Source organism: Barbatula barbatula (assembly GCF_947034865.1).
Source record: "Barbatula barbatula genome assembly, chromosome: 19".
Taxonomy (NCBI): domain Eukaryota; kingdom Metazoa; phylum Chordata; class Actinopteri; order Cypriniformes; family Nemacheilidae; genus Barbatula; species Barbatula barbatula.
Window position 1 is genome coordinate 10835214 of NC_136782.1, and position 19077 is coordinate 10854290.

Sequence of the window (19077 nt, forward strand, 5' to 3'; positions counted from 1 at the left end):
CATTTTGCCAATTGAACATCATCAGCTGACAGAGGAACGAGTGTCTTTGGAAGAAATGAGTCACCAATAATCCATTCAGAGGAGAGAGAAGAAAACTCTAATCTTTGTTTTGTCAGGCTATACAGTTCAAACAAGCCAAGATTAAAAGTCTCTAAAAACACTTACATGAAACAGTGAATGCTCCAGGGCATTTGAAATCTCTGTTTGTAGAAATGAAGCTCCCACAGAGGGTTCAAAGGTCTGTTGAGGTAAATCTGTCCAGATTTTCTTTAACTTTCAGAGTTTGCTCTTAACTAATTTAATGCAAGTAATGAAGTCAGAAAAAAATCATGCTAGTAGAACACAAATGCACCACCACTGCATTGTCGTTAAATGCCAAGCAAAGCATTCTGGTTACGAGGTACATGAGAAACATGTCATGCACAACACATGACTCGGCAACCCGGCAAAGGTTAAGCATGAATTTACCAATGATGGTGGCGTGTGAAGCGCGCTCTCTCCTCACTAATCTAGAAGCTGGATGCAAATGCCTGAAAAAACGTCCTGGCAATTATTTGCATGTAAACAAATGTGCTAGGGTCATTTCAAAAGCTGACTTCTGATCATCGTCTATAGTGTAGTTCTCTTAAGCGGAGTTGAATTTAGTGTCTTTGGGATAATGGTCAAAATCGGCTGGAGTTTGGGAGTAGATACCATCGTTTCACTGGGATAGATAGCCAACTGAATTTCCAGCCACTTATTGTTCTTCTGAGGTATCAGCAGCATGGAAACTGGTAAGGTGTTGTTTTACTTTAAAATTAACGCTATGATATTTTAAAGTAAATAAATGAGGACACATACTGAGTGTGTAGTTTTAGCTTGTCACTGGGTCAGTTCGCTCAATAGGTGCACCTGCCCTTCCCTTTAATCCGTAAATGTAGCCTTTAGGGGTAGATAAGGTGTAATAGATGTCTGCGTAATGTTAAAAGGTAGCAGGTATACATTTTAAGCTTACTGGCATAGAGACAGTATGCCTTGAGCTTTACTTTTCCTTGTTTCGTTGGTAAGAATAATCCTCTTTGAATGGATGAACATCACTTTGTTTTATTATGAAAAGATCTCAATGACAGACACAGCACAATATTTTGAACCCATTTCAAAGTCCATTTTGAAAGATTACTCAAATAGGTCTGTGTAAAACATGCAGAAAGTAAGAAGTTCTAAGCTTTATTCATGAAGATAGGGTCTTTTACATAACACTACAATGATTTTTGCATGCAATTTCCTATCACAGACATTTTAAATTGCAAATACAATTCTCTGTTGGTCAGGATTTACGCTTCCCAGGAATCCTTGTTATTGTATTAGAGAGCAAACTTTAGGTATCAGTCAATTTTGTATTGTTTCTTCTGTGTGTTCTACGTGTTCCTTAAATTGTGAAGGCTATGAATCTCATCAGTACCGGCAAAATAAATGTAAATTAATAATTGGCTTCTCATGATGTTTCAATTGGACAGAGTTAGTGTTTGTAAACTGACCAATTTGCATTGACCAAAACCATAGATAATTTCCATGCCAGTTATAGATGCATACCAAAAAAAATGAATACGCTGCCATTATCATACTGCAAATCAGAAATCAGCTAGTTATGTTTATATTTAAGCATTTGGCAGACGCTTGCATTGTCATTTACAATTGTTTCTAACTATGTGCAATCCCCTGGGATCAAACCCATGACCTTGGCTTTGCTAGCGCCATGCTCTATCCACTGAGCTACAAGAGACCAAATTAGATTAAACACGAATGCCACAAGTTGTTCCAGATCTGAATAAATTCCTTTTTATGATGAACAAAGAGAAAGATATTTGGAACAATGTTTGTAACCAAACAGTTCTTGACCACAATTGACTACCATAGTAGGGAACATTGATTTATACATTTCTTTGCTCTGTTGAACACAAAAGAAGATATTTTGAAGAATGTAGGAAAGCAAACATAGCGAGATACTATTGACTATCATTGTCATTTGTCCTACTATGTTAGTCGATGGTGGCCAAGAACAGTTTGGTTTCAAGCATTCTTCTGAATATCTTTCTCTGTGTTCAACCAAACAAATAAATGTATACAGATTTGGAACAACTCGAAGGTGAGTACATTTCGGGTGAACTGTACATTTTAGGAGGCTTGGCAAAAAATGACACAATGTGCACAGTTTATTGAGTCAAGGCCTAGGAGAATAACCAACGAATATCAACTAAATATTGATAAAACTGTTCAACTTAACCCAGTTTCTCCATGTACTGCATGATCATCAATAACCAGAGGGGTCATTCAAAGTAAACATAGCAAATCTGCCATCACTTGTATGTATATACACTGCTGTATATACGATGTCCACAAACTAATTTCAAATTTTGTGTGCACTGCCTGCAAGTTCTGCATGTGCAAGACTTTTCTGTCCCACTAGACGTTTTACCCTGCTCACAAAAGCCTCACAAAACCACTTTTATTGTTGTGTGTTTCCCAGAATGTTCTAAAAGAGTCTATCAGGGGGTCAGAGTCAAGCACACAGTGAAGGATCTGCTGGCAGAAAAGAGGTCGAGGCAAACGAATGGATCGCGCTACACTGTAAGTCCAACGTTTAATCTTACCTGGTCAATGTACACCCAACTGAAACACTCCCCGCCCTGCGCTTCACAATGCTTTCTTTTACCCTATTCATCCTGTCACTCTGCTCTTCTTTCATAAAAGCAAACAGACAGTTTAAAACAGTTGGCATATTCTGTGCCCCACTACGTTATTTACTCATTGGCTTCTTTTTTTATTCTAATGACTTGTGACCACGTATTGTCTCCGATACCAGCCCTCAGAATCTTGTCCCTTTCTCACACGAGTGGGATGAAGCAAAGCCAGTCAGTAAATACCTCCGCATACGTTGCGGACAATAGCGACAGTGCTGATGGCCCTGAACTCCTGAGGTCGTCGAGTAAATCAATCTTTTGGTGCTATGGTATGGCTATGCAAAGTGAAAGACTTGCACACCTGCTCCACTACATTGTTCCTCCCGCAGACCACAGACAAGTCTACTGTTGTCACTTCAGACAGGCGCAAATCAGACTGTAGACATCTGGCTGCACAAGAGGGAAGCCTGTCGGCTCTGTGTCAATTGCACTCGCTAGTATTTGGATAAGCAGCCTGAAGTGGGATCTGTAACTTCCCTTAAAGAAAGGAAAGATTGAAAGTGTAATGAACGAAAAAGATGCTTTGGGGAAAAATACCTAATCCAATAACACGTTCCAGATTCATGGTCTTTCCTTAGACAATGTGAAATCTCTTTTCGTTTTTTTAAGCCGTAGCTGATCATGAATTAAATGTGCGTAACGTAACAGCCGAAATAGTAACTATGTATTCAAAACGTAATGAAAAGAAGTATAGGTGTCAATCATTGTGAATCTACAGACACTTGACTGAGACCAAATACACAGAACAATGGTTATGCAGGGGGGAGGGTCGCACGGGAGAATCGGAGCATGTTGAGGCCACGCAGAACAAAAATGGCTTTATAATGAGCTTACTTCCAAGTCTATAGGCTTTTATTGGAGGTAGAAGAGCCATCTGCAGACTTTAGCAAACATTGGCCATAGAAGTCATGTCCAAACACAGGACCAAAACAATAGAGCCACTTGCCACAAGCTGAAGCCGAACAAAAGTGAAATACGCTCTTATGTAATCTTTGGTGAAATTATTTTAGTTTTTCTTTTTTCCGTGCATAAGATGAAATTGAGAATCAAAGAAAAGAATAGGAAACGTTGATATAACGTAGCGTGATTTGTTTTTAGTTTTTAGTCTTCCATGTAAAAACAATGAAAAATGGAACTAAGTAAACTAAGGGTAAAAAGTAGGCTGTCAAATGATTAATCACGAAAAGTCTGTGTTAACATAATATATGTCTGTGTACTGTGCGTATTCATTTTGTATTTATAAAAAATATATACATTGGCCTACATGTTTATATTGAAAAATATTTTAAATATAAAAATGAATAAACATTTATATATAATTTACATAACTTAAATATTTCCTACTGTATATACATGTATTTGTATGCTTATAAATGCTAGGTGAATACGCACAGACATATATTTTACGTGAACACAAACTTTTATTCTGGATGCGATTCATCGTTTGACCGCCCTAAAACAAGCCACTCCAAAATAGGAAACAACTGTTTAAAATGGCAGAAAATAACACAGCAACACACAAATTTTGCATTTTAACTAAAACGTCACTTTATTTCCAGCAACGTGGCACATGCAAAGTGTAAAAAGTACAATCATCTGACAAACTAACCACACGCACTATTCACGGTCACTATTACAACGAGCAGGAAAAAGATTTACCATGACTAGTACAGGTTTTTGCAGGTGTTTTTCCTGCAGTGGAACAATTTTACTACCTAGCTGAAGGGGCCTTCATAAAGAGCCTTTCCACCCCCAACAACAGACACTAGCACAAGCTTAACCCTGCTTTATCTCCTACCTACATCAGGTGCCATAGCCTCAGAGCTCTTCAACAGCCTGATTTCCATACCATGCCTTCAAAGAGGCACTGGGGCGTAGGTTGTTCACATAGGGAAGTCTTGGGATGAGCAAATGACATTCAAATACTAGCCTCAAAATTTGCTTGCCTCTAGCCAGTGCTGCCTTGATATGAGCTCTTTTATGCTCGTATTATGCAAACGGAAGAATGTCTCTGTATTCCCCACCATTCAATAACAATTTGTGTGCTGCAAACCTTAAGGTAGCATTGTCATTTTGGTCCCATGGAATAATCTAACCTTAAAAGTGCAAACCGTTTATTCTTTTTTTAAATACTATAGAGATTAATACTCACAGTGCAGTGTGCTTTTTTGACCAAGTGTTCGATCGGGTTGTTTGTTTTGGCCTAAATACGGCATTATGGCTAGAGAATCTCTCCCAGATTTGGGGCCAGTTCATTAGACGCATGCAAATTTTTAGTGTGCTGCTTGGCATGTGTACAGCTGGAGGGCATTAGTCAAACTCTTTCAAAAGGATCACAGTAAAGTGCTGGTTCATGGTAAACTAATGAGCACATACAGCCAGTTTGAGTGTTACTTTGACAAAATATTTGACATGATATGTTTTTGTGTTTTTAGGGTGTATCCACTCCTCAAAGTTCATTTGCTCAAATGACTGGTGAGACACTATCACTTTAAATACATATATTAAATTGATACATATTTTGAAACACGCACTGCCATCTATTGACTTGAATTATTTTGGTAGATACTCAGTAGTTTTGGTAACACTTTACAAACAAGGTTGTATATGTAAACATTAGTAAACGCAAAACAATCTGTCATCATTTACTCACCCTCTTGACAAAAGGAGATACTTTGAAGAATGTTGGTAACCGCCACCTTTCACTTGCGTTGGTTTTGTGTCCATACAATAGAAGTGAATTCGCTGTTCTTTAAAATATCTTCTAGTGTGTTCTGCGGAGGAAAGAAGTCACACATGTTTGAAATGACAAGAGAGTGAGCAAATGATAGAATGTAATTTTTGGGTGAACTATCCCTTTAACTTCTTGTAATCTTGTAATATACATCACTTTATAATATCATGTAGCTATCAAACCTAGTCAGACACAGTGCTTTCATTTCTCTTCTCTGTTCAGGGTCTCACATGCTTCCCAGTTACTATGGCATGAGAAGACCTTTCATTTCAGATGCAGAGTTTTGCTCCACAACAAAACCATTCCCGGCTGATGTCTACCAATCGTCTCTGGTGGGGAAGTCTCTCTCATGTGACACCATGTCCGGCTACTCTTCTCTAATAGACAGCTACTACCCGGACTCTTTCGGGGACTACCGCAACTCACCTTTCTCCAGTGGAGGAAGTACAATCTTCTCATCCTCTGCATTATCTTCTTTGCTTCCTTCATACCCCAGTGACCCGTCACATTATTTACTGGTAAGATTCAGCTCGTGGAGAAAGTTTTCCAGTATGAGTGGAAAGCTTGTTCAAAAGATATTTCACAAGTTTTTTTATGTGAAAAATGCATAAATCTACACAAATCATAAATCTATTCTGTTGTGTGATAATATATCCACTAATTCTAAATTGAGAATTCAGTCTAAAAAGGCATTTTGTAACAATTTCAATATCAAAATCAGGATGGAATGAGAAGTCTTAGCAATCAAACTATTTTACATTTTATTAGTGGGTGAATTATTTGAGATCGAACCCATGACCATGGCGTTGCAAGCATCATTCTCTTGAACATGTTTTTCAAACTAAGATGTCTACTTATTAGTATATGCAATCGTCTGATTTTAAAAGATCTGACAAGAATATGATTTTTCATTCTTGTTCAATTTTAATTCTTGTTACTTATCCTGTAGAGAGATTCTTGGGAGCCCGCAGGGACAGAAGCGGTAGAGGGCTTGTGTGGAGATGCTCTGGCTCCTGTACCCCTGTCTGCGTCCAATTCTCTGGTCAACCCCGAGACCGCCAGTCCTACCCAGTTCCGCTCATCCTCTCGGGGTTCTTCGTCCCAGTCATATTCTTTGCATTCACTAGATGACATGAATTACCATTCTTCATTCCCGTCCACTTCTGGCAGCTTTGCATCTGCTTCCTTTATGACTGAGCCTGTAAGCAAACTGGCAGTGGATGACGCTGGCAGTGCCCCTGCAGCACTCAGCGACAGTTTGGCATGGGCCAAGGAGGACACTGCTAGTGCCTGGTCACAGTATGAGGTCAGGAGGGCATTCTGATATTGAACTATAAAAAATAAGGGCTTACCAGCCTAGCAGATCAACCCCTCTTCATTTCACAAGTAAGATTATCAGCACTTAAATCTTAGCAGGGCTAAGGCTTCATGTGGGGGAACAAAAAATGCTACTTTATATCTTGAATTTCTTTTTTTATTTCATTTGTTTCGTATAATTTATTGTAATTGTATCTTCAATTTTGTAGAAACCACAATTTCTGTTTTTCTCAGCTGGATAAGGGTGATAATCAGTATAAGTTTGTATATTGGATTTTTTATTTGTGTGATGCATAAGTGACTGTGAGTCTATTTAAATGTATATTACTTGCAAAAATTAAGTGTTACAATATTTTTAGTTGCTGTGTAATATCTATGCTTGTCCTTCTTTGTTTCTTCTTGTAGGTAGAGTTTTTCATGTAAAAGCCTGTTGCGCAAACTGTCTAAAATGAAAATAAAACCAAAATTTAAAAAAAAATATGAATTTTGTAACCCAGCACAATGGGATTCACTGGTCTCAAGAGCTAGTCTTTTCAAATTATTCAGATAAGTGACAGATGGTGATATAAACAAAATACAAACAAAGTTTTCAAACATGTGACTATGTATTTTATTTGGCACCAACGCAAATAAGACTCATATTTTAAAAGACTGATTCGCATCATGAACATAATTTGCTTGTGGTGTGGACTGTGAGTTACACGTTTTAACCACTAGCCGGCGACATTCATTTATCCATCCCACAAAACAACCCTTCCAAAACAGGGATATCTTAGAGATTTCTCTGTCGTGTAACCTTTGAAAATGCACAGCTCGTCCTTTACAAACTTAACAAGAAAACTGCGAGAAACATTTGCTTTTAAATCAAGATCTTTATTTTTTCGTACAGCAGATACATTTAAACACAAGGATGACACAAATGCGTGAAACGGGAAGAACAGTGTAAAGAACAGTGAAGAAAGAGATTAAGAATTTTTTTAAAGAATTGATTTGTAAAATACAGTATAATTTTTATAAACACTTGAAACTTGATTATATTTCACCTGTAACAAAAATATAGAATTATGTGTGTTTTTCGAGCTTCCTTTATAAATGAAAGAACACCTGCATGACAAAAGTGTGGAGACTTCGAGCGTTTATGAATCTCACATGAAATGCTTTGCTGATTGAATAAATCTCGAAGAATTATAAATATGCCTTTTGCATCTCTTTCATTTTAATTACCGTATTCATCAGATTATAGTTTGAACTAAAGCCAAGTGTCTGATGATTTTGGTTTGGGCTTGTAAATCATCATCAGCATCACAAGAGCATCTTTGTAATGATTTAAAATATGCCGTGTTTAAATCAAATTTGTTATACTTTATTGCATTCAAATGAAGATACTGCCCAGAAGTGCAGAAAACAGTTAAGTATGATTGTGAAAACCGATATTTTTCCAAGTCACAGTCAACTTGGCCTGGAACAAGCAGGCTGATCCATCGTGTCGTTTGTAAAAACAGAGACTGCTCATTTTTAATGCAAAAAAAATATTTAATCGAGTTTATTTAATGTCCAGTCTTATTAAATTTACTTTTACAATCCCAGTAAATTGACTTTAGCACAGATCCCAATTGTTCTGATGACAAACATGGCTGCTATCATATGCCACGCCCACCACTCCAATAATTCTTAAAACACTGTATTTATCTAAACAACACGACGCAATATTTATTTCTTTTACAAGACTACCTGTTGCAGAATATATTTTCAATGTGTCATGGCATGTAAGACTTCATTTGAGCCCTTTGTGCGATTACAAAGTTGAAACAGTGGGTCTAATGTAGACTCCAACCACCAACTTCAAAAGGGTGATAAAATGTTAAAAATATATATCTGTGTGATGTCAAAATGTGAAATAACATAACATTCTGTTATAAGAGATGTTATTATATGCACTAAAATAGCGAATATCACTAAGAAATAAGTCTTTTTAAGAAGCCTTTGAATATTCAAATTGAAAGTATCGCGCAATCAAATCATTGTCAAATCATGGAGTTCTTGGGGTTTTAAATAGTAGGGATGAGAGGAGAAAAACTCAAACTAAAATAACCCTAGGTATATAACTGTATAATTGTATGTCCTGAGAGTGTTTTGAGGTTACTTTGTTGAGACTTTTTGACACTTTTGTGAATAATTCGTTATTGCCCATTTAATAGAGCAAAGAACTGACGTTGGGGTATTTCATTGTAGCTCCTGCTGAATTTTCCTTCTTTTCAGGCCAATATGTCTGGTAAGTGAATATTCGTTTTTTCTTCATTTAAGATGTTTTCGTCTTTGGGAACCTGAAAAACATTGAAAAGAAATGTTAGTAAATATACATTTAATAATTGTAAAATGTTGCTTGGAAATGTACATGTGAAATGGTGCATTCTTACTTATATTTTTAAATGCAAACACACATCAAGGATTCAAGTAAAAAATGTATTGGTGCGATTTCATATTTTTGGTGAGAAACGTGCAATTTCGTGCAGTTAAACCACAGTTAGTGTGAACAATATTTCTGGTGATTCGTTCAATTTTATTGATAGCCTCTGACTTTTCAGACTGCCTCGTATTCTTTATGCAACTTTTCCAATTAAAACACTACCATGGGTTTATCTGAAGATGTATTTAATCTGCAGTTTTATACCTCGTGATTTCGGTACGATCGTGAACGCATGTGTTCTCAGAACAACCAAGTGTCACTTGACAACGAAGATTTTAAATAATTTCGACATTTTAACCAGAATGCAAACGTTTCTCGGATTTGAGAACGCATATGGATATTGATCAGAATAGATTTTGACTGTCAACGAGCCCATCAAAATACTGCCGAAGGACTTTGCTATCTTTTCAACATCAGCGCGCATTTTGCCTCTCTTTAAACTCAACTGCTTCCATGAACTCAGCCATGGCGTGGCGTTGTTTTGAATCACTTATGTTCTGACAGAAATTTTATATATATTAACGTGAATCAGGAAGACGTCCCACTGTGCATGTCTTCACAAGGCTGAGCAACCAATTACAAAATTAGGAAAGAAGGACAAGTATTTTTTCTATCCATTTTTTACATATTTCATATTGGGGGTTGTTATTAGGCGCGGCTTCGCTATAGGAAGAGATAGAGGACTGCCCCATTAACTATATCAAGAAATAGCCTAACTTTAGGTCTGCCGAACGAGTCGCGAAAAATAACTTGGATTCTGGAGGAACTTTTTCTGAGAATCTAGAACAACACATGGACAACGCCTTCCGAACGAATTTAAGCTCCTTTGTATCAAATCGCGTTTCTGCGTTACACAACCTGAGTTTAAGATAAACGTTTCTATGCATTTTCCCTACATACATGCGTACATTACTGCAGTTATGAGAATATTTTACTTACGTTCGTAACTCGTAGAAGCGTCTGCCAAGGGCGTTTTTCTTTCTTCTGTTCTCCTAAGCAGTGTTCATACAGTTTTCCCAGTTTCCTGCTAACCAGAGTGTGCGCTTTTGCACAATGTTCGGGAAGACAGCTTTCTATATGTAACCACGGTTTTGTAGGGTTTAAATTAAGTCAGATTTGAATCAAACTAAACTAAACTCCTGGTTTAAACTCTCGCACCGTGACAAAGATGGCTGGAGAGCAAATTGTCCTGCTCTCTATTGCTATGCAAAAAAATAACCCATTCACTGCCGGATGCCTTTTGCGCACCGGCCAGCGGTGCTTTACCTGGGAAGACGGGCAAAGTATAATTTCCACAATAGAGTTTTTCATGTCGTGCAAATAAGAGAAATGCATACCAACCGATTAAACATGTGGAAAAGTTTGCAGAAAACAAGTTTGCATTTAAAATGTATTTTTAAGAATTTATGAACAAGTTTGAAATGATGTGAAATTAGATCACCAGAACAGTTTTTCCTTTTGGCCAATACAATTGAATTGAAGAAATGACTTTTGCAAATAAAACTAAGATGAAAACAAATTTCTTATATCTTCTTTTTCAGCAGATAAAACCAAGGTGTACCAGGGTGTGCGTGTGAAGACTACAGTTAAGGAGCTCCTGCAGAAGCACAGAGCCCTGCAGGCACAAAAAACAGCAACGGTAAACAATTGGCGCTTAAACAATGAAAACCATACACTTACAAATTACGTGTAGTTTTAAGCAAACAAACAAGTAAAATGAAGTGTGGTCTGTGCAATAAAGCCTACAATTTCCCAACTTGACCACTTAGCGCCACGCCCCCCAGGCCTGTTTGTGTCCAAATTTCAGTTGTTGCCACATGATATATATAACGGATTTTTTTATTGTTCACATGACTTAAAACTAGACGAACATAATAACGATTCATGTATTTTTTTCCATTTGCGCGCTCTCTCTCTCTCTCATACGCATATCTAATTTTTGTATATCTCCTTTTAATCCTTTAGAAATCACAAGCCATGACGAGTCGCGATGTCTGCTCTACGACCTTAAATAGTAGGTTTCACAAAATACTTTTATCCTTGTCAAGAAATGTGATCAAAATACATGCACCTTTGACCAAAATCAAATAACAGTCTTAAATAAAGTTAGCTTGTGAATCTCTCTATAAATATACGAGCTACGTTAGAACAAGACAACAAAATACACTGACTGCATGCAACTTACAATCTTCAATTTCTTCCACCGTCAGGCCATCACCCCATTACTTCATTAGTCAGAATAAACAAACAAGTAAATAAACAATGGCACCACATTTGTTCTCCTAAGAGTACAGTGAATGATCTCCTTTTTATAAACTACTATTCAAATGTGATTTAGCTGTTGGCTGATGGTCTCGTGACATCATCCCAAGTCTTACTGGGCTAATTTAAATGTTCTCCTGTGCTCAAGCCAGTACTTTCTGTCTTCCCCACAGCCCAACTCGATGTCTTCTCTGGAAGGCAAGCTCCAGATCCCTATTTCCAGACACGTTCATTTACTGAACATGTCAACGTCCCGGTGGAGAACTCTTATGATCATCAACAGATGATGAATATTATGCCACCTGAGACTTGCAATGACAACAACAATTTCGTGTGCCCCACTTCTGCGCAGTGGGCTAATGGATATCTACCTTCAAATACGGACATTTATGGCACTAGCCTGGTATGTAATTCTTTTTTCACATGTATTATCCTGTGAATTTCATTTAATGCATTATGTTCGCAGTGTCACACTCTGTAAATATGTTTGTGTTTTCGCTTCAGGTTTCAAGATTACCATCAGACTCATTCAATCTACCCAGTCCAGTCGATTACAACAGTTACTCTCCCCCTCAGTCTCACTCATCATCTTCCTCGTGTTACAGCTCTCCGACACGAAAGGATTTGAACTCCAGTTTCTCTCCAGAAAATTACCACTACCAGAATTGCAACCTACAGCATTGCTTCTGTCTGTCACAATGGTCCAATCTGCAGGATGGCATGACGACCTCAGAGTACGCGCCCTATGGCTCATCAGACTGTTTCTTTTCAAATGCCGACGACAGCTATTTCAGAAGGGATATCTCAAACTCAGAGATGTGTTACTTATAAAATGTACTTTGAAGCACTTTGCGCGACAATTCTGTGTCATAAATGATCCATTTGAATGCATTTATTATAGCTTAGTTTTGGTCAAGGAAAGAAGAAATGAGATGGCATGAATGGGCTTAGAGTAGTTTGATTGCAAAGAACTAAATGTGTGTGAGTATAATTTACGAACAAATTATTCGTTTATCTTTTCTACAATAAACGTATTTTTCTTAAATCTCATGGACTCATTTATTCGAATGGCTTGGTTGGATTGCATTTAATGGTGAAAAATAGCCATTGAATAGATAAACAATGTATTTGTGTTTTTATAGCCAGCCCACTTGAAATTGACATATAGTACAGCGTGTTATGTGCAAATTGTTATCTTGCATTATGATATTGCAGTGTTTTGAATTTTGAAAATTATATATAATTTTTACCAATTATTAAATTGATATATAAAATGTGTTTTGTATTCAAACATATTTACACAATTTGTTTAAATTTGTAAATATCACAGAATTACAGATTTTTGTCTCAAAGAGGTTGTCCCACAACCAGAGATAGTGGAACAAGAAATGTAATTATTACAAAAGCTTTCACAAGGAAATTTAAAATCGATAAAAATACATTAAAAAGTACAATAAAAATGTTTTTAAAAAATACAATACAAATGAAATTATATAAAACAATGGGCACAAATTAGACAATGGCACACATAAAATTATTTTAGGTTTAAAATCTGTCCTATGTTTACAGAAAAACATCGTGCAAAACATTCGAGCCATGCAGCAACTGTGTGTTATATCTAAATAATAGCCAATAATACGTTTTTAAAAACTGCTCGAGCGTCACTTTTCCTTTTTGAAATAAAATGACCCATGTTGCTTTCACCTTTGTAATGTATCATTGAAAGATCAAGCAATAGTGTATTTATTAACTACAGAGATAGGGAATGTTTTGCAATCAAAAGGCGTCTACCACCGTTCAGTGCTGACTGTAGTGTTTTGTGCCTGCTCACCAACCTGGAATTCCCCTCGGAGAGCAGGAGACAAGGAAATTTTCCTCATTGCCAAGACTGGCTTCTTGTTTCCCTTAACGGCGTCCCTCCCACTTTTGTACAACCCGTGATATTTGATACCAATAGGATTCGACGCAGTACTCTAATCTCTACTGATATAATCTTAATCTGATAGTTTAATGATTAGCCTATTCTTCTCAAATTCAGTCTCGTCAGACAAAATAATAATTTACAGGCAAAATAGATAAGATGTATGTTTTGTTTTACACTGTTATTTTTTCATATTATATAATTCTATTTCCTTGTTTAATATTTTGCATGCAGTATATGTGCACTTGGGAATGAGAAACACAATAAGGACAGACTGCTTCATTCATGAGGGGGTGAGAATTCTGGCAAGTCCAGTAACAGTCCATTAGAGGTGGTCATGTGGATGCAAAGCAAAACCATTCAAGTGACATTTACACTACGATGAATAACATTAATAGAAGGCAGAGATCGAGCACAACCACGGCGCCAACCGCGTGAGAAGGAACAAGACATTTGCCCAATTGAATGAATTTCGTGAAATTGGCCTTATAATGTAAAAAGGTCAGTTGTTGCCTTTAGATAACACAATATACAATGTTGCTTTTTTATTTTGCAAAACACACAAATAAGAAAATAAGTAGGCTAAAGAACTTTCATAAATTTTTTATTTTACAATTTTTGAGACTAACTCTATGTAAATTATGTATCGAAGATAATAAAAAATGACAGAAAAATACAAACTTACACTGCGTTTTTTGGCTAATTGAGAGACATAGTAGTCTACATGACGAAATTTCCAGTGAACATCCCGCGCGAACAATGATGGCCTAAAAAGGTAAGGAACATGGTGAAAATTAGTTAGGGTCAGTGCTTTCCCTTTAAAGCTAACCATTTCAAGGATCTGCAGGGGAGTTTCTGACCATTTTAGCACCCTAGATAAGATTCCTTTCTCTTTCTCCACTCCTTGTACACTAATAAGAAACTCCACTGTACAAACATTTCAGTTTGATTTAAATGCCATTAACTTTGCTAAACATTAGCACAGGGCCGGCCCAGTCTCTGTTGGTGCCCTAGGCAAGATTTTAGATTACGCCCCGCCCCCTATACAAAACAAATAAATGCAAATATCTGAAAATAATCGTTAAAAAACAACAACATTCTTATTCATTTTAATAAAACATGAATTGTGATTAAAAGGAATATATAGGAAGTAAATAAATAACAACTAAAATATTTGTAATACAAATTTAAATACAACAGATTGTTTTCTCAATAATGCTGTATTTTAATATTAGTGAATATTTCATTATTATTGTTATTTAAACATCTTGTCAACCTCTGCGCAAATGCTGTAGGGACACAATAAAAGTTTATTGTATTGTTTTGGATTTTCTTAAATAAAGGGCATGGGCTAATCATGGGACCTGCAAGGAGAGCATTGCAGTAGTCCAGCCTTGAGGTTACTAGGGCCTGGACAATGAGTTGTGCTGCATGCTCAGTGAGATAGCGTCTAACCTTTCTAATGTTGAATAAGGCATATCGGCAGGATCGCGTTGTCTTTGCAATGTCATCATTGAAGGACAGCTGTTCATCAAATATGACTCTGAGATTCCTGGCTGTTTTGGAAGGAGTGATTGTGGGATTGCCAAATTGGATGGTGAGATCGTGTTGCACTGTGGGGTGCGCAGTAAACACTAGTAGTTCTGTCTTGGCCGGGTTCAGCTGGTGGTGATGCTCTTTCATCCAAGTTGAACATGTCGCGTTTCTTTTGCTCTTGTCTGTTTATTTTGCGCCCCAGCCAACCGCCTATGTCGTCAATGCCAGCACGAGCCGGCCCAGCAGATTTTTGCGATGTGGGATAAACCTTTTTGGATGATGACAGTAGCGGTCGGACTCTCTGGTGCTATGGTCTTTGGACGGATGCCTCTCGACATCCTTCTAACTGACCACTGCAAGTAACAATAATATGAGTAGAAGCCATAACTCACTGGGTTTGAAGAGTAATTCCAACTTACTAAGGTTGCTCAATGAATCATAGTATATATGCTTAAAAGAGAAACAGTAAGCACACAAGACAACTAGAAGGCAAGATGGTTTTCCACAGTTTAAACAGAAAGCAAGCTAGTACGGTGTTGAGTTAACTATCAATTTTGGTTTTAAATCTTCAAGTAAATAACAAGGACAGGGTTATTGAGATATCAGGATAAGTTAGCAACTACAGTAATAAGTAAAGATAATAAATACACTAATATTAAAACGAAGTGCAAGTGCAGTGATACAAACAAACCGCCGGCAGCGATGCAGACAGGAACTGGAACTGGAATCACGAGTTTCTTTACCATATATGTCCATTATAAGGAAACAGCTTAACAAAGCCTACCGAAACAAGGACCCCGTAAAAAAAAATTCTATACAATCCTTCAGAGATCTATTTTAAGAGAGTGCACGCGACGCGCGCATCGACACAGGCAGACTGTGTCCTGCTCGGTCCTATAGCCTACTTCTCTGTAGAGATGACGGCGTGTGGTTAAAACATATTACAAACCAATTTGAAAGTGAGGGGGACTTGTACCCCCTGTCCCCAGTGAAAATTATTCCCCGAGTGTATGTCTAAACAACGTTTATGGAACGCTATCAGCAGCTTAATCTGACAAACAGGCTTATGAATTAGCCTGGTGGTATACTTCTAGACATGTTGTTACTTTTTCTCCTTTTTTTAGGTCCTAAGGGCTTTGACCTTTTTAAGGTGACCTTCTGTTTCACACTTAATCCAGGTGCACATGGACACTCCCGGCCATCGCAATATCCCTGTCCGTCAAACAACATACAACCTGAGTGCATTTATTACATTTAAACTAAACAAATAAAATGCATTTAGTTGTGTCCCATGTTTGCCCCGCTTGTGCATTCTAAAGGGGACATCATTTGATAAAACTGAATTATACTGAAATAATGATAATATCCTAATAACGGACCGAATAACATGCTGAAAAGACTCGAAGAGAATCAGATGCATTTCACACAAGTGCATCCAACAAGTTTAATGTTTCTTTTTATTTTTTATGTTTTTCATTTGTGTTGGGGTTTTGCTAAGTGAGTGTCTTACCACAGGAGAAGAATAATATTATTTTGTCCCCATGGTATACTTTGTATGTATTGTGAGTATCATTCCTGAATGACACTGTCATAAATCCTTTCTAATTATGTAAGGAATGAAAGGTTAAGATTCAACAGATAAGCAGATGCAAGTCAACAGTAGGAAGATTTTTTATTTATACCATAGCCATGACAAAATGACACATGTTTCTAAATCACCTTTCAAAAGCACTTTTTCATTTTGTATGACTTGCCAATAGAAAGCTGGAAACAAACGGAAACAGGGAGGGCAGGCTATTCTGCAGAAGCAATAGTGTAAATGAAACGAATAGGAAAAAACATTGTTATTAAACTGAATCTGTTTTACACTTAAATATTGATTTGGTTGTTTGAAGTTTTAGTAAGTGGCAATCAATTTGTGTGGCATATCACCTACAATAGTTTTTTTCTTAAGTCTGCACTATTCTGACAGAAACTGAGGGCAAGTTGTTGCATGCCACTTTATGCTTTCTCCTAAAACATTTCTCAAGTGTTGGTATTAGACACTTTGCCAAAATGGATTGTTTAGACCCGTTTGTTTTATTTTCCAGGATATTTATTTTATGTGCGTACATTTCTAATTTAATGTACTCTGTACATGAGCCATTCCGTGTTAATGACCATTCTAAAGAGACAACGTCTCTTAAGTGGGAAATAAATGACAGCTCTCAAAATTTATGTTAAGGTCAATGTTGAAAGATGTCTGTTATCAACTGATCAGTGTAACATCTGCTAATGGCATGTGTGAGACAACCCGGTAAGAAGTCACATTATAACTCTTATTTTTCTGTCTTTGACGCCAAACTCAGACGAGGCTTCCCTGACCCAAACTATCACAAATCCTTCCCTGACCATAGTCCTAATTACTCTTAAACCCACCTTCTACTCCACCTTTCCCATAACCGTATTCCATTTGCGACTGTTAACCATATCTTAACCTGCGGCTTTGTTAACCCTTAGGCACACAACTGACATCATCTTGACCGGAGAGATTCCATAAACAAATCGGGAGTGCTGCTTTAACATCAACCTTAGGATTTATTGACTACAGGGTTCATTTCTGGGCCGCAATGTTTGTTTTCCCTCTTGGACCATTCATTCATATGAGGAAATTAATGGGACAGTTCACCAAAGAATAAAGATTCTGTCATCATTTACTTACCCTTGAATTGCTCAAAGTCTGTATAAATGTCTTTGTTCTGATTAACACAGAGAAAGATATTTGTAAGAATGCTTGTAAACACACAGTTCTTGGCCACAACTGACTTCCATAGTAGACTGTCGTGAATTAGGACAGGAAGAGAACCCAAGTGCAGGCAGACACGGGGATGACGGGGTTAACAAATACTTTAATTATAAAAACACGGCAAAACAAACATCCACGATGGGAAAACGCTAACTAAACTGGATACAATAAACAGAAAACAAACTCATCCCACAAGGGGGGCAAACATAAACAACTAGGACTTAAACAAAGAACTTGGAACCATACAAACACTACGACCAGACCAGACCAGACCAGACCAGACCAGACCAGACCAGACCAGACCAGACCAGACCAGACCAGACCAGACCAGACCAGACCAGACCAGACCAGACCAGACCAGACCAGACCAGAGAACTTGGAAACATGTACAGGGAAGAGGTACAACGAACGAGCACAAGACAATAGACAAGAGGGCATTTTATAGGGAGACTAACAAAGGAGATAACAATGGGCAGGTGTGGGTACTGAAACACTCAGGGAAGGTTAACGAGACAAAAGGGCGGGAAACACTGACGAGACACGAGAAAGCACATGGCAAGTCAGAATCAAAACAAAGCCATGCCTTTCTCACACAAAACCTAAGGCTATGCCATGACTCCGCTGCAAGACCAAGAATAAACATGACATGATGGCGGTATCATGACAGTAGACCACTTCAAAATATCTTCCTACTATGGTAGTCAACGGTGGCCAAGAACTGTTTGGTTACAAGCGTTCTTCCAAATATCTTCCTCTATGTTCATCAGAATAAAGACATTTACACAGTAAATCTGTTTTATACTCGAGGGTAATTGATGACAGAATTTCCATTTTGGGTGAACTGTTCCTTTCAAGGAGTAAAACATTCTATTTCTAACAATGTTTCCTTACTCTTATCAAAACCAAAAGGTGAAAGCTAAATTCATCAAAAGGTTCTTTAGATTATGAAACAGTAAGAAACGTATTAAGAAAATAAGAAACTTAACTTTGAGTAAGGGTCCTTTGGGGAAGCTAAAATTGTTCTTCAATAACATCGCTGTGAAGAACATTTGTATCAAATTGTTTTAGGAGTGTAGGAAATATTTATGACACAATTTTTCTTTGTTAAGTTTGAATTTAAACCAAAATGATCTATGTTTGTTTAACAAGAGTTAAAAACAAGAAATTGTATCAACCAACCCCCGGAGCTCTCCCTAAACACTAAAGTTACTACTGCCAGATTTGCGGTTTTCTCACGACTCCTTGTCTTCAGAATTGATCTCACATTAAAACCAGAATGGCGGGTTTTCAACCATTTTCCAAAGGAATTGTAAGAGTAAGATAGATCTTAGAGTA

The 19077-nt window shown here is 37.3% G+C and overlaps 2 protein-coding genes across 3 annotated transcripts; both read left to right on the top strand.

Annotated features, from left to right (window-relative positions):
• The first annotated feature begins 611 nt into the window (after window positions 1–611).
• On the top strand, window positions 612–7362 carry pou2af2 (POU class 2 homeobox associating factor 2). The gene is made up of 5 exons (XM_079481529.1): window positions 612–773; window positions 2507–2607; window positions 5156–5195; window positions 5677–5972; window positions 6404–7362. Exons 1-5 carry the CDS (start codon window positions 764–766, stop codon window positions 6776–6778), a joined length of 822 nt encoding a protein of 273 aa, XP_079337655.1. The 5' UTR covers window positions 612–763; the 3' UTR covers window positions 6779–7362.
• Window positions 7363–9735: 2373 nt separating this feature from the next.
• Window positions 9736–12778, top strand: linc.pou2af1 (lnc RNA pou2af1). Of its 2 annotated transcripts, XM_079481531.1 has the most exons (5): window positions 9782–9839; window positions 10780–10877; window positions 11204–11252; window positions 11674–11903; window positions 12005–12778. In XM_079481531.1, exons 3-5 carry the CDS (start codon window positions 11216–11218, stop codon window positions 12329–12331), a joined length of 594 nt encoding a protein of 197 aa, XP_079337657.1. In that variant the 5' UTR covers window positions 9782–9839; window positions 10780–10877; window positions 11204–11215; the 3' UTR covers window positions 12332–12778. The 2 variants fall into 2 exon arrangements, with proteins under 2 accessions (XP_079337656.1, XP_079337657.1); XM_079481530.1 differs by having other exon boundaries at window positions 9736–10877.
• The last annotated feature ends 6299 nt before the right edge of the window (window positions 12779–19077 follow it).